General features: G+C 38.1%; 1 protein-coding gene and 1 long non-coding RNA gene across 8 annotated transcripts in view; one reads left to right on the forward strand and one right to left on the reverse strand.

The window, feature by feature from the left end:
* LOC310680852 overlaps window positions 1-9,486 on the forward strand; it is a 68,238-nt gene extending 58,752 nt beyond the window's left edge. For 6 of the 7 annotated variants that reach the window (XR_014512976.1, XR_014512977.1, XR_014512978.1 and 3 more), the window contains one exon: window positions 533-4,330. This is a non-coding gene — a long non-coding RNA (uncharacterized lncRNA). Of the gene's footprint in view, window positions 1-532; window positions 4,331-7,204 lie in introns of those variants that run through there. The other variant, XR_014512981.1, reaches the window with a different exon arrangement.
* Window positions 1-16,722, reverse strand: part of FAF1 (Fas associated factor 1) — a 170,040-nt gene that overhangs the window by 24,617 nt on the left and 128,701 nt on the right. Inside the window, exons 14-15 of the mRNA XM_083447860.1 lie at window positions 12,046-12,182; window positions 10,279-10,367 (exon numbers count right to left, since the gene is read on the reverse strand). Of these exons, the coding sequence (XP_083303986.1) occupies window positions 10,279-10,367; window positions 12,046-12,182 (226 nt within the window). The remainder of the gene's footprint in view (window positions 1-10,278; window positions 10,368-12,045; window positions 12,183-16,722) is intronic.

The following is a 16,722-nucleotide window of genomic DNA, read 5'->3' on the forward strand; positions in this document are numbered from 1 at the left end:
ATATGAACTCTGCACAGCAGCAGCCTCTCTTCACAACAAGGTGTATGAGCAAATTTCTTTACTCTTGCTACCAACTTGGTCAGATGTGCAACAGCACTGAGTGAGTGCTTACCAACATGAGCACAAACCAGCCTTTGTAACTGAGAACAAGTTCTTACTGCCATTTAAAAGCCAGCTGATTATGCCATGTTTTGGATTTCATCTACTCCTTCAGGAGCAGGGCCTTTTCCATTACAGCATGGTGCTCTGGAACTCACATCCAAAGGAAGTTCATACAACCTCTTCCCTACTAGCCTTTAAAAAGATAAGCATCTTTTAAAAAAAATAATTGGACCTTACTTCCTATTGTTTTATTGCTTGCCCTTGTTGGTTCAGCGCTTTCTTTTAATTTTGTAAACTTGTCTAATGTACCTATGAAAGTAGAGCATCAATAAAAAACATTTTCTCATCTTGGAAAAGCATTTAAAACTTAAGATATAATGTGGCAAGCTGCCTTGTACAAGACCATTCTAACTCATTAATGTCTATTTAGACAGGAAGCAGTTCCACAAAGTCATTTTAACCAGAAATGTCAAGGACTAAACTTGGGACTCTACACATACAAGAAATGTCACTGAGTGATGGTCCTACTCAAAGATGATCAAGGGTCTGGAAATCAAGCCTTAGGAGGAATGGCTGAAGGAGCTTGGTATGTTTAGCCTGGAAAAGAGGAGACTGAGATAGCCACCTTCAAATATATCAAGGGCTGTCACATGGAAGATGCAGCAAGCTTGTTTTCTCTTGCCCCAGAGAGTAGGACTCGATCCAGCAGATTCAAGTTACAAGAAAGGAGATTCCAACTAAGCATCAAGAAGAACTTTCTGAGGGAAGGAGCTGTTTGACAGTCAAAAAAACTGCCTAGAGTGGCAGTTCTTGGTGGTGGACTCTCCTTCCTTGCAGGTTTTTAAGCATAGGTTGGATGGTCATCTGTTATGAATGCCCTAGTTGAGATTCCTGCATTGCAGGGTTTGGACTTGATGACCCTTGGGGTCCCTTCCAACTCTACAATTCTGTGATTCTACTCTTTAAATTGAGGCTATTCTTATTAATAACCTGTATTCATAAACTAAGTGTTTGTGTAAATATAAGCTATCCTCCTCAGTTTTAATACCAGTTATATGTTTTCTTCTTTGACACTGATAGCAAAGCAAAAACATCTACAGTCAAATTTCAGAATGCAGATAAAAATTAAAAGTTGCCTTTAAAATGTAAGTTTCATTAAATGTTCTACTCCAAGTAATTACATGGAGCTTTTTCAAGACATGCTTGCTAAGTGCTTTACAGGTCACTGGAAAGCAAATGACATTTCACTCCCTTGACAGCCAACCAGCAATATTGCTCACTTACGGTTGTTGAGAAAATGTGAATGCCAGAAGTTGAATCTTGCCCAGATTCAAAAAGCATAATGGGCAAACAAGCTCATAAGAGTTGCCTTCCTCCATAACTTAGATAATTATTATTCATTAAGTACAGGTGAACATAATTGTACCTCAATGCCTGGCTAGATGGGAGATACAAACTTTGTCTAGAACAGTAACTAGATGATAGAAGGAAGCCAATTTACCTCACCCTTCCTACTATATAACAGTGACACACAACAGCTTACACAATCAGTGTGTGGGGTGGAGAATGACAAACCTAACAAACAATTGTAATAAAATCTATGAGTAAAACTCCAAGATACTATAATATAACTCAAGCAATGTGTTAGTTCTACTGGGCTTTACTCAAGACAGCAGGACATTATTACAAGTAAAAACGTGAACCATTTTTCAGCAGGAGGTGGTGGTATGCAAAAAGCTCTTAAATTGCTTTCTAGTGCTCCTTGTAAGCTTTAGCTTTTTAAGTAAACTGCTTTGAGAACACTTGCGTGGGAAAGTGGCACATAATTGTTGGGTTGGTTTGCATCCTAACTAGACATTCATGAATCATACAGCTCCTTCAGTCCATGGACAGGACCATGATCTAATGGAGTACCAGCAGAAGGTAGGATGAAGTTTTCCTTTCCTCTGCAGCTTCTCTCAAATTGCTCCCGTGAGCCTCCCAACCTTCTGCAACAGATTTTCAGCAGATATAGCTGACTAGTTGGGAAAGAGGAAACAGTGGAAGTTACCTTCCCACCTTGGGGCGGTGGGAGCATCCTGTAAGCATACTCTCCCCAGGGTTACTTCCAGCAACAGAAGCCTGGTACAAGATTGTAGTGCAACTTTATTCAAGTTTAGTCTAAAGTAACTCTCATTGTTTTCTGTGGGACTTAATCCAGGGTAAATATGTTCCGAATTGAGGCCTCAGTCAGTATGTTAATTAATTATAATATATTGCTGATAACATAGTCATAGGGCGTCTGTTAGACCTGCATGCATGCAAAAATTATAACATATACCATGCATCTTTTCCAAACCTTATGTTTTGCTCAGCCTCATAGTTTAGCGAACAATAACCATGTATTCTTTACAGTTCACCCCCAATATCTGGAATGAGGGGGACAATGATTCGGCACCAGATAATGTGCAACTCACAGACATCTGAGCACTGATTTCTGACCTTTCAAACACTTTCACTCATTCTGTGACTATTTCTGCAATGAATTTTAAGGACAAGGAGCAAGAGGTTGAGAGGAGAGGCTTATGGATGGGAGAAGTAGAATGATACCCACAAAGAGAAAATGACATCAATAGGTACCCTTATTTAAAAGGCCTGAGGATCACAGTTCTGTATCAACATACCTATTAAGATACGCCTTTGGAATATATAGATCTATCTAGTGCATAAGCCTCAAATGTGACCCAAAGCAAGCTGTCTTTGAAACACAACAGTAATGAATCCATAAAGCAAAATGAAAAACAGAGCTTTTAATCTGTGAGAACAGATTATGCCATGATTATTCTGCATTCCACTGCTTAGCCATTGGATATACATTATGAATATTGAAATTTCTCATTGCTTAGCTGTTATTCAGAAATGCTGTATGGGTAGGACCCCCCCTGCCCCCACCTCAAGATGTTGGACAATTGATCTTGTGTCAGTATGACAATATAGCAACATTTAATTGGCAGCTTTGATGGAATCAGTATGAAATCTTTTTAGAAATAAATTAAAGTGACAGAAAGATTACTCCATGGAAAGAAACAGTCTGCCGCTAAGCTGCAGTTAACTTCCCCCTTTTTAATTTCATAAACCTTCATATTTTATTTTAAAATATTTTCTTGATCAGTCCATGTTGAGGCCAGGCTGAAATTCCTCCCTCTCAAATCACTATCATTGTACACCATCTTTCCACTCCCACTGAATTCCCTGCACAGATAAGCATAATTCCCATGAAGCATTCTGACCCTGTGGGAATGCCTAGGATGGCTGCTGCTTGAAGCAGTGTCAAATATTTCCCCCCATTAAAAAAAACAGCAACCATCTTCATCTTAGGACGCACTCTTGATTGTAAATCTGCTTTAACTTATTTTAATACAGTGACTGTAAATTGTTGTGACCCAACCTGGGAGCTCATGGTGAAGAGTCGGTAAGAATTCTAATAAAATCTTAATTATATAATAAGCATCCGCTTCAAACATAAGGCTACTACCACCTGAAAGTTCTGAAGTTTTACTCTCCCAAGATTCATTCAATCTTTGGGTGGGGCATTTTCTCATCATCTTCACTAAAATGCTGAAAAAAGTCAGTAAAGTTCCATCAAGTACTTGTTCATTATCCAGCAAGGATAGTCACAACTATGTCCTATTGAACTAAATGGTCAGATTTAAATTGCTTCTCAACTTGGGAAATGTCTTTCTTGTGAAAAGGAAACAAAATCTAAGTTTTAGAAACTCAAATTCTACACTATCTTTCTAGCTTGTCTTTCTGCATCCTCAAGGAGGAGTTTGAGTCTCAATTAATATCTGACCCAATTAAATGCTAAGTTATCTCAGAGCAACACACAGCCCATTATACCCTGAAATTCAACAATCTTTGTGTTCACATAAAGCACTAGAAACCAAAGAACCCACCCTACATATTCTCTGTTTGCAAAGGATGAGAATCTATTTCAAACATTTTATTGAGCCACACCTGAAGTTAAAACTATTACTGCCTGCAGCTAATCATGGGAGTGTGAAAGAAAAAACACCCAGCTTGTCTAAACAAAACAACATAATAGAAAACATTAACCTGATCCTCCAAAGATGACAGACTTGTACATTTTATAGCTTAACACAGGAAAATCTATGGATATATATACAGAGTGTGTGGGTTGTTGTCTTATAAATGATATAAAAGCTGCCCAAATGAAGCCTAACTTTTACTGCTGTTCTCACATTCTCTTATAATGCTGTTCTCACATCTCATTCTCTTATAATGGCAATAGTTTCCACCTGAGAGGTGCTGGAACTGAGTTCCAGCTAAAAAAAAAAAAAAGCCCTGCTTGCTATTACTTTTTGGAAATATTTATTAAAAACCCATCACAATTTGCTTTGTCCCCAAATGGATGACTTGCTTCAATAAGCTAATTTGAGGTACTTTTTGTGCAGTTTGCCTTTTTGGGGTTTTTTTTTTTGTTACTGGTCTTGATTCTATGCCTTAACATCAGGGTGGCATGCAAAAAGCTGTGAAACAACACTTTTTGTGACTTGTACATAAAGTGACACTATAAACTTTCAACTTCTTAATTTTTGTATCCCAGGCCACTGTTAAATGCTTGCTCTCTGTTCCTGTGCCTTTAACAATAAAGCTACTCAATTTAAGTTCACAGGAAGGGAAGATGGGCTGATGGATGATCACACAATCTGAAAGCTTAGCTGACAGTCCACCTATTTCCAGATAAATAAACATAAAAACATTAAAAAGTTTTTCCTCTCCATGAACCTGAATAGTTCTCCATGCCTTTATCAGTGTTACTCTTATTTCTACAGGTGGTTTTTTTAAATAAAAGAAACACACACTATGTTTTTCAGGAAGAAAAACCAGCTGATGGGAAGTCAAAGTGAATAGACATTTTCAAGTGGGATTTGCAAATAAAGGAAGTTTTTTCAAGCAATTGTAGAACAATATATATCTACCATGAATCTTATCCTAAAGCAACGAGGGTTAAATGTTGCATAACAAGAAAAATAAACATTATGTTAGGCCTACTGTTACTTAACTTAAAAATGTGGACAAGTCAGACCAGCTGTGTAACAGTCAATGCTTTTACAGTAATAAATTCTGACAGCAGAAATAAAAAGAATGCATTATCGAGGTATCATCAAATGGGTTCTGTCAGTACATAGGAACTCCACCCTGTATAAGCTTGTCAAAAAGTGTTACTGTAATCCATTGAGAAGTCTCCTCCTCAGGCAAGAGAGGAAAAAATGCATAAGGAGGAGGCTCAAAACAGGTGTGTTGAATTGTAATACCATTATTTAATCACAAATCTCTTCTCATTAGTTTCATATGTGACAAATTCAGGCTCTATTCTTGCCTATCATGCAATGCTAGAATCATCACTCAACAGTCAAGTTAAAAGCCAAATGTAAACAATGAAACTGTGGACATGTCTTTTTAACACTGTACACTCCTCAAACACAAAAGGCTTAATAAATTACTGCCATTTCTCTTGGAGCTACCAGCTAGGTCTCCAGTAACAATATGAGACTGAAGGAAATTATATTTCTCAATTAAAATTGGACTTCCTTCGGATAGAAACAGCCACTTTCTCTGGCTCACTTTTTTCCAAAGCTGCTACTGCTCAGGATAACATTGCCAATTCATTATGATAATATACTACAATTTAATCCACAGGCATTTAGGGTGTAATCCTAAAGCCAGTAGGAGACCAGCTGTGGACCTCTGGATTCAGAGTCCCATTCCATCAGAGAAGGAAAGCCCACTGGTATGATGGCACGCATGCTGCTAGAAGATCCCTGGTACACCCACAGAAAGGTCTGTCAGTGCAGATGTCCCACTGGTTGTGTTTTGCTGGTGGAGGTAGTGAAACAAGGGCAGCTAAGGATCTGTAAGACCTCAAGATCTCTTGAATTCCCAACGTGCCCATAAGAAGCCCTCAACTACACTGTTCCGAGAGCCGGCATGGCTAATTGCTTCTCACTGAACACAATGGCAAGGGAGTAAATGAAGGAAAGCAGCCCCACCAAGAAAGGTAGAATCCCCACCCCTACTTCCCACTCAGGCTGGAGTCAAGCTGGCAGGGCATTGGAAGTGGTGCTAGCTCTGTTACCTTACTCAGAAATTATGGGAAGCCACTCTTGTGGGATTGAAAAATACCCACCACTCCCTAAAGTACTTAAGTTATCTGAATTTTAGGCCTCTATCTACATGTTTGCTAAAACTGTGCAGTATCTCAGTTTTGTCTTACTTTTCTTCTTCAGTTAGCCTCAGTGATACTAGAAGAGTTCTATCCTCTATCTACAATTAACTGAAAAACCCAGCTCCACATTATGACACCTAGCAAAGGATACTGTGTTAAATCCTATGCAAAAGTGTGTCACATTGTTATTCATGATTTGAAGACTTCTAAGCATATAAATATATGAAAAGGGTAACGTTCCAAATTTTCATACTGGGTCATTGTCGATTCCCCCCACCCTAGCTTGAATATATATTCTTTGAACATACAGAACCATTCTTTTGTGCCTCCATGTACAAAAAAAATATACATGTTGACTTAGAAAAAAATAACAGCCAAAAACCTCGGAAGAACTTTCTGTTTATCTTTTTGTGGTTTATGATGGCTTACAATTGTTACTAGGAAAACAGTAACAGAAACCGGAATCTGTATCCTGCTTGCTATTGTCACATTTTGAAAGAATGTTCATGTAAATGCATTAAGATCTTCACTAGAAAAAGGAGTTGCTGTTTAAACAGAAGTTGTCAGGAACAAGGCTTATAAAAAAGAGTTACATGTTAGCTAGCAAACCACGAAAAAACAATATTTTTTTTCACATGCCAACGCCTCTTGCTAAGTACATAATATATGGATTACTTCACTACCTGTTTAGCACATTATTTTATCTAGTGAATTGCATTTCTCTTAAAGACACTGAGGAATAAAGCTGGTTTTATTCCTCAAATGTTCTTACAGGTTTGAAATGAATTGCAGACACTATGTTTATGTTAAGTTGTTAACTATTTTGCCTTTCCAAAGAAAACCATTCCACTTCTGGTTTTTTTGTACTTCCAGGATATGTGAAAAGGGAGAAAGGTGCATGCATGTTCTCCCCTGGGAAAAAAACCCACAAGAGAGATGCAGAAACACAATACTGGAAGCATGAATTACTGGCACAATTATTTTTTGCTACTTCTCTGAAAGTGAGAAGCCATCTTATGCTTCCTGGTGTTTGAAACCAACATGTGAGTCAATAAACCAACACAGCCTATATCGGCCATGTTTGGTGGTTGACCAAAGACTCAATAATCTGCCTGTTTATATTGCCTGCCTGGGACTGTAAGACCATTGTGCCAGTGCTGCTGCTGACAAGCAGCTGGAAACCACAGCTGAAGACTGCATTTGGCTTGACATGTGCACAACGCTATCTTGGTAGCTGAAAGGAAAGGGAACAAGGCTATAACGATATCTCAGCCAATCCAATTTGAGCTGCCCAGTCAGCAGCACATGGCACACTGTAGTCTCCCTGCCCCAATCAGTAAATAACTAGCATTCCTATTGTACAGACAGTGGCAGTGCTGGTGCTACTCTACCTGTTCTCACTAACTGCAGGTCAGGGAAGGAGACTGATTACTCTCAGAAATACTCCAGAGAGAGGCTATAACACCAGAGTCCCGCTGCCTACAACATGGGTTTGTGAGCACCATGCTTAACATAGAAAGTAGACCTTATTGAGAGAAAATCAGAGCCTGTTAGAATAAAACCAGTTTTTGAAATGGTACCCCTAGTCATCCCTAACAACCAGAAGGTAACAAAGAATGGGGCAATGGAGTAGGCCATACATATCTTCACAAGCCATCCATTAGGCAGGTACAATTAGGCAGCAACTTAAAAACATGGCAACTATGATTTTAAAATCTGCACAACAATATAGAGTGGAATCCAGATGTTGCCCTTGTGATCACAGAAAAGCTTTTGATTCACGGGGCACCTCTGCTAAGTGATGATGAGAGAGACAATTATTGCAAATTCGCCCTTCCTCCGAAAGCTCCCTGCACTACCTTTCACTTTGGGCTGGAAGGTCTCTAAACTCTGAAGCCAATTTACAAGGGGTACTGTAGGGCTGCTGCAGCTCCTCCTCCTTTCTTCCATTAATGGAGGCATCTGTTGGCTCAGAAGCCCTTCTGGGAGTGCAAGGGTACCTCGGCCCTCTTTTGCATACTAAACAGCCCTATCATTTGAGACCTGAAACGCTTCCATGAAGTTTATTTTAAAAATAATATATCATCTCATGGTTACCTTCTGTTATAATGCAATGAAGATTCAACGATATTATGCATCAAATTTCATAAATTTATGCAATCCTCATAACTAAAAATTCTATCAAGAATAGAAAGGAATTAGAGTAGAGAGAGAAAATGGATATGGTAGATAGAAATGCAGGTGACATACATTCATATTATTACATAAAATAATCAGTAAATCTTGTACTAATGAGAAACAAGACTTAAATGGCTGAAAAATGTATTTAGTGCATTATTGTCAATCAATGTCTCTACAACCAGGATAACAATAATCTTGAATGGCAACACACCTATTATTACAAATTCCTAACTAAGTACTTCATTACTCGCAAATGTCACTCCCAATTTACAGAGTAACAGATAAATGTCTCATTACTGTATACCTGTCTTGTGTCTCCTTTTTTTTTGTAAAACTGAAACACTGTGACAGTTCTGGAAAACTTTATACTTCCACTAGCTCATTTAGTTTGAATGAAAGAGACCTGTACGGTAATGTATATTTTTATTATTATATACTGAAAGCTACCTTTGCTAGAGTACTAAAGTATGATTGTTTTCCTATTTTTTAATCATGAGGGTAAGGAATGAAAGAAGTGGTAAGTTTTTAGTAGAGTGAAGCCAAATTCCTAGTAAGAAAGAAATGATGAGAATAATCTCCCCATACAATAAGCTGCTTTGAACATGTGAAAGGTCGATTAAAAACATGAGATGGACTTCTGCTACAACCAACTTCTGCTATATTTTGTTCTATAGCATTTCCATTATTTCTATTACATTACTGTGATGTTATATGTTTCAGGCTACCAACCTTATTATTTACAATTTCCATCTTATTTTTTAGCTGACACACTTTCTTTTTTAATCAACATTACGAAAACCAGTATGAACAGTACATAACAGTTTTTAAATTTGCCGTTCAATACTTGTGCCTTTCCAGGTGCAATAATTCCCCCCGCCCCATTCAGATGATTTCCTCAAGAGATAATTTCCCCCAGTACTCAAATATTTAGCCATTAGATTGCTTTTGCAAACGCTATGAAATTTCTAAGGGTCACAGGTGATACTAGGATCCTCCCCTCTCTCCGATCCATTAAATTATTAAATTTTTTATTTTGTGTTCTATCAGCACCTCTTACCAGTTTATTGTTGTAGCATTTCAGTATCAAATGTTCACCTTTCCCTGTTCATCTTTCCCATTTAAAATAAAGCAAACACCTGTCAAAGCTCCCTTCCCTCTGTAACATATCGTGACATATAATGAACCTTAGCTTTTTATTTTATTTATTTAAAAGCTATATATTCATTTTTAGCACTGATGCTCACTTCTGCTCTGACTTCTTTTAGAACGCTACAGGTGATGGCTGCTCTCTTGTACAACTGGACACGGCTGCTGTCCGTTACATGCAGGGGTGGAGAACCTCCAAATGTTGCTGAACTGCAACTTCCATCAGCTCTATCAAGCATGGCCAATGACCATGGATGATGGGGGCTTTAGTTCAGCAACATCTGGAGGGCCAAAGGTTTCCCACACCTGTGTTAGCGCATCCTGGTATTAGCGTGACTTGATGAAAAGGAGAGTAGCCGCGTCCAGTTGTACAAGAGAGATCATTAGGTGGAACTTCTCTTACTTGTGCAGTAAAAACCTGCAAAAACTTCTTCTTTGCCCAACTATTAAAGCCACAGGAGCCTTGTTTTCTTTAGCATCCGGTCGTACAATGTGAAATTGGTGCTGAATTGGGGGCCGGACAGATCTAGTGCTATGAATAGAATCCAATATTTTTTAATTGTCTGGAAAGGCCTTTACTCGAAATTCACCAGATATCTGGAGTGATGTCCAGCTCTCACCTCATCTTTTATGTCTTCCTGCTGCTGAGCACCGAAGATCTCCATTGCAGCCATCAGCCTCATCATTAGCTCATCCACTGTTGTGTTACCTAGCAACAAAGAAAGATAGCTGAACTTCATATTATTAAAGTTATTAAAAAACCAGAAAGTCATTCTAGAATTAATCCAAAAGGAATACCTAGCAGGGGTTTTTATAAGTCATAATAAGAATATGAGATGAGATTCTTAGAATATTTTCTGTTTATCGGTGGGCTGCCCCCCACAAGTTTCTAATTTTTCCAATAAAATGTAAGCACAAGCATAGACAAAAGTATTTATTCTGAACTGATTGATGATGCTTTCTGTTATATTTTCCTGTAGGTGAAAATAGGATCACTAAACAGGAAGAGAAGGTTTTTTTTATTTCTTTCAGGTAGCTGAAAGAAGCATGTTTTAAAAAATATTGTCAAACTGATATGTAAAATTTGGGGTAGCTTCAAAGAAGAATTTGAGGGCATTAGCGCAAAACGCTTTCCACAGAGTAGTTTCAATTGTATCCAAATTCTTCCAGACTTTTATACTGCATCTCAAATAGCAGTATATATATATCCTGTTTGTCCCTTGAAATCCTACCCTTCCTTTCACATTAGTCCAAATATTGTTAAAATCCATTCTATGGACCTGTCAGGTTTTCATTCCTGGGTGGCAACAGCAATTCTCTATTCTCCAATGCAAGGTGGGCTGACGTGCAAGAAGATGGTAGCTTCACTTCTTTCCATTATTTTCCAAGTGAGATTTTGCTTGCTCTCCACAGCAATACCGGCTGCATTTGGCATTGTGAAATTTTGAATTTCAAATGCCGACCTTTCAGAAATCAGGATGTCTGGGACAACATACACACTAAATTTAAACTTGGAAAAGCAATGCCAAGAGTACAGAGAGGAACTTTTTATATGATAAAACATTAAACTGCCACAGCTTTGATTAGATTTGGACCCTTGTTTTGCTTTCAAATGCCGGCAGGCAGACTCCTTCAGTTATGGAAATCTCAACTTGAAATCTACAATATTTCAATATTTTAAGAGTTCCAAATTAAGAATGTTGCAAGATATCTGAATTCAATGACTCAAAACATAAAGGACTCTGCCCTGGTTATAACATCTCTTCATCCCATTTAATTTTCACAATAATGCTATAGGGCAGGCTAAAATGGGACATGATAGCTTGCCCAAAGTCTTTAAGACTGAGACCCTATATGTAGACTTACCTGGACAGAAATCCCATTGAAGACAAGGGAGCTTATATCTGAATGGATATGCACAAGAATGCTCTAATCCTAAGAACACTTACCGGAGAGTACTTTTGTAGTAAAATCCTATGCATGTTTACTTAAATCAGCCTCAATGCTGGAAATCTGAAAGGAGATCTATTCTAACAACGAACTTGAATTCCTGTTTCTAAAGCTCTAGCTACAGAAAACTTATCATTCACAGTCTGTCAGTTGTTTTCATTTTTTTGTATACTTGCTGGTAGGCATGAAAAATAAAAGCCATTTGTCACTATTTACACTATACTCCTCTTCATTATTAGAGATGCAAAGAGTAAGAAAATCAGTTTTGGCCGTAGTAAATGCAAATGAGTATAGTATAAATGCACTGCACTTTACATTTCACTAAGAGATACTTTCTGAACTAAAGAAGATAAACTATATTCTAGAGAGGACCGGCGGCAAATTAACTTGGAAGTTTCAAGAAGGAACATATGCCCAATAGAACCAAAAAACGGTACCTTGTATTACATTCAGCACCTCATTCGATGATCGTTTCCCCATAATAATAAGGAAAAGTGGAAACTGATCTGTTTTCTGAGTTCGAATAGTTTGAGCTACAACGCTACCAAAGTGTCTCGTGCACATTGTTAGAAACCTGGAAAACAGAAACATTTAAAGGGGGATGGAAATTTTGTAAACAATGTTCACTTTATTAAAGAAAAGAAAGGTTATTAGATTTGGACTAAATTAGCGAGTTTCAAAAGTCCTGCTTGTTCACTTTGTAACCATATCATTGTCAATATTGCCATTTATCCTGTCAATATTCCCATTTATCAATATTTATCAAAGTCAACATTCCCATTTATCATATTCAGAGCTATCAAATTCCATCCTGCAGCAAGTTGGTTCTCATACTGCAGAAAATGAATACCACATTTTAAAATAATGAATGCACCAATGCAAACTATTTTTTCCCTGAACAGAAGAGAATGGAATTAGTCACAATCCCAAGAAAGACCGAGGTCAGCCCAAGACATTTCGAGGTTTAAATAGCATGTTCTACTCTGCAATGTGATGTAGAACAAGATACTCAAAGCTTGTAGTATATTTTAACAGGCCTCCTGGTGATGAAATCTATAGTTTATTTTTATGTTATCACAAATATATAAAACAATTGGGGCCTCTCAATATGGAAAGAGGGATGAGAAATTTGGTTATCCTCTTACAGCAATCCCAAGGCCAGATAAAACAAACTTTTTACCAGGGGCAGTGTGCCTTGGCATTCACAATTAAAGTGGTTAACAGGTTAATAAATATGGGGTCTATCTGCTCCAAAGGCATTGCTAAAATAAAGAACAAATAAGAGAAAAACGGGGGATGTGAAAGAGTGCTAAATGATATGAATAAATTCTACTCCAATAATATATCTCCATATGCTTTAACATCTGGGGAAGCAAGTCTACAATACATTCTCCTTTCATTCACTGCCAAGGCAAGCATGGACTTATGTCACACATTCATGTCTGGTAGAATTCTCAACTTTCAGACCATTAACACTAATCATATGGCTGTTAACAGCACTTAGAACATTTAGAGCAAGCACTTGGAATGCATACACATCACACCATTTTACTATTACCTACAATAATTGTCTTGAAAGGCTTCTGGAAGTGCTGCAATGGAAGGAGGAAGAAAAGTGATGATGTGTGGGGTCTAGGGAAGTTTTCCTTCCATTTTTGGGTCCCGCGCTCTGGTGTGAGACAAGTGACTTACGCCACAGGGTGGGACAAAAAAACCCTCCTGTCTTTTGGTCCCACGATCTGGCATGGCTAAGCCAAAGCGGGACATCTGGGATTGGGATCAGAAGCCTTTCATGGAGTTTAACAAAATAATCAAACAAAAATTCAAATATCCCCAAATACATATTAAGACACTAAAAACACTGCATCAAACTGCAATCACCAACTTTATCAATACAGTAGCAACAACATATCTGTTGGACTCCAGATAATATTTAACCTCAAAGACTCAGGAAAAAATGCATGTTCAATTGGCTTTGGAAAACTGACAATAAGAGGAACAAGTTAATCCCTACAGGGAGAGAGTTCCACACCTGGGGTGTGACGACAGAGAAGGCACCCTATGAGGGTAACCTCTGCTTCACTGCATCTCCTGAAGTGTTTTTGAACAAATCTTTCAAGAGTCCAACAGAATTTCAACACTGAATTTTGTTGAAATTTCTAAAAATGAATGAAACTGACTGAAGTACCACTTCCTGGGATTTCAGAAGTGCTAGAATCAGTTTCCTTAAGATAAGTCTCTTACTCAGGCAGAAAAAAAAAGAGTTCTACTTAGAATTCTGCATGCTGTTTCTAATTTTCAAACACAAAACATTTAACCATGTTTTGAGCACCAAGCGCCACCTGTTTACCAAGAGCAGGAAAGATAGAGAAAGCAGTTATGATTGCAGTCATATACTCCCTTACTTGGAAGTAAGCCCCATTGAACTCAGTGGTTTTCACTTCTCGGCCAATGTAAATATGATTGAGTCATATACAAGGTAACTGGTATCTCAGTTACAACTGCTACATATGCACCACACCAGAATAAACTACAAGGCTCAAAGTAATGTAATGATGCCTTTTAGTTGAATCTTTAGATGCTGAATATGTCATCAAGAAGGAAAGCAATGACAAACCTAGACAGCATTTTAAAAAGTAGAGACATCACCTTGCCAACAAAGGTCCGTATAGTAAAAGCTATGGTTTTCCCAGTAGTGATGTATGGAAGTGAGAGCTGGACCATAAAGAAGGCTGATCACTGAAGAATTGACGCTTTTGAATTATGGTGCTGGAGGAGACTCTTGAGAGTCCCATGGACTGCAAGAAGATCAAACGCATCCATTCTTAAGGAAATCAGCCCTGAGTGCTCACTGGAAGGACAGATCGTGAAGCTGAGGCTCCAATACTTTGGCCACCTCATGAGAAGAGAAGACTCCCTGGAAAAGACCCTGATGTTGGGAAAGATGGAGGGCACAAGGAGAAGGGGACGACAGAGGACGAGATGGTTAGACAGTGTTCGCAAAGCTACAAACATGAATCTGACCAAACTGCGGGTGGCAGTGGAAGACAGGAGTGCCTAGCGTGCTCTGGTCCATGGGGTCACAAAGAGTCGGACACGACTGAACGACTAAACAACAACAACAATGTCATCAAGACACAACATACAATACCATCCTGAAAGCTTCGATGTGCTGTTATTGTTGCATGAAGTTGTGTGGATAACTATGAACACACCAAAACATTAGGGCTCAAAACAACATAGAATGGCACCAGAAATCTATCATTGTGGCATCTCACTTCACAGAAGCACCACTTCTGAAATTACCATGGCTCTGTCACACTGTATTGAATGGATAATTGAACTCATCCCAAAAGAACTCTAGCAAACCTAACTTTTGCTGTACTTCACATGACTATACACATGACTATACAAATCTGCAAGTATTGTGTATTGTACCCTTTACTAGGTATCAGCAACTAAACTTAAGAGCTTCAAATCTAGAAAAAATAAATAACAACAGAATAAAAGTTGGGGACTTATTTAATTATGAAATACATATACTGCTTTATACCTAGAGATAATATTGTAATATAAAATTTGTAAGTTCAATTAGTAGCAATAAAAATCAATGACTTTTACTCAAGAGTTATGCTTCTGGATATGGTACTAGCCTTCTTCACTTTCATACTTACTAGTGCAGTCTTAAAACAATAATTCTAAGCTTTTGGCCAAAAAAATGCCTTCATCCATTAGCATACTGAAGTCTGGCATTAGTATTCTTAACACGATCCTGAATAAATGAAAAAACTGATAAAGCTTTTCTCTTCCATTAGAGGACTGTTTGAAATTAGCATTTCTTTCAAGAGAAAAGGGTAGCTTATGATATGTTTTCAGATCTGATGGTAAAAAGTAAATGTCATAATAATAATGAATTATGAAAGACCAAATGCAAATATAGAATGCTTTAATAAGATCCAATTTAATAAAGTCTGTAAAAATAATGGACTTTTAATAACACAGGTCACAAAAGGCAAAACAGTGGAAATTCTGAGGACTAGCCACTGGTACAGGCTTATTAATTCTTAATTATGTTCATGAAAGGCAACTTAAATCATGTGTTTTCTTATGCCTTATGATAATATTTTAGGTAACAACTGATCTTGAAATGTATGCACTATCTGATGAGCAAAGTCCTGTTGTCTCATGCATTAGAAGGTAAATCTATTTGAAAAGACAAGCGGCATTAAAATGTCACAGGCTGAGAAGCATTTGATATCAAAATCCAAAACAGAATCACGACACTTCGTTTTCCTATCAGCGGGAAAAATCTCAACATCTACACTTCAGAAACCTAGAATGACAAATAATGGAAGTCAAAACTAGGCTTGCTGTTGAGAGCTGCTAAAAGTCTGAAAACAAATTAGACCCAACTTTGAATCTCCACTGGCCTCGTTTCAGTAGAATATATAAACTTAAGATGGAAGCCACGGAACACATTTGTTTATTAAGGGTAAAATTAAGAAAATATTTCAGACTAATGGAAGTGCGTGCAGCATCTTCATTCGAATGCATCATCAGGCTGCTACCACTGAATGGAAACTAGAGGGTTGTGATGCCAGAGACTCTCTGATGTTACTAGTGGGTGGTGTTTGGCAGCTGCAGAGACTTTCAGGGTAGTTTGCACTGTGCAAGCTCTATGCTCCTGGAAGAGGACAGTCAGATGGAAGATGTCCTTGGGCTGCGCTTTAAGCAAAGTTACTCAAGAAGACCAGCTGCTCCAAACTTGAGGATACAGAGAGGACAAATGGCAAAAAAAACCAACAACAAAAAACCTGTGCTGGATATAACTTTGCTCTAATTGTGCCATTCAATTGACAGCGTTCTGGCCCAGTCTGCGCACCATGGTAACCAAAGCTCCTGCTTTGCTTCTCCCCTACAGCAAGCATGAGCAACAAACCACAATTGCTGGCTTACTGTTAGATCTGAACTAGAGACTGTAGTTGATTTCGATTCAACATGAAGCCAAGATTTGTTCTCGGCTTACCAATTGTGGTGGTAATGAACGACAATCCCAATTTGGAGTTCCTTGTTGCTGGTACTGCTTCTGGCTTCTGCTTGGCTGGTGTTGACCT

This window comes from Podarcis tiliguerta (genome assembly GCF_965153285.1).
Source record: "Podarcis tiliguerta genome assembly, chromosome: 6".
Classification (NCBI taxonomy): Eukaryota; Metazoa; Chordata; class Lepidosauria; order Squamata; family Lacertidae; genus Podarcis; species Podarcis tiliguerta.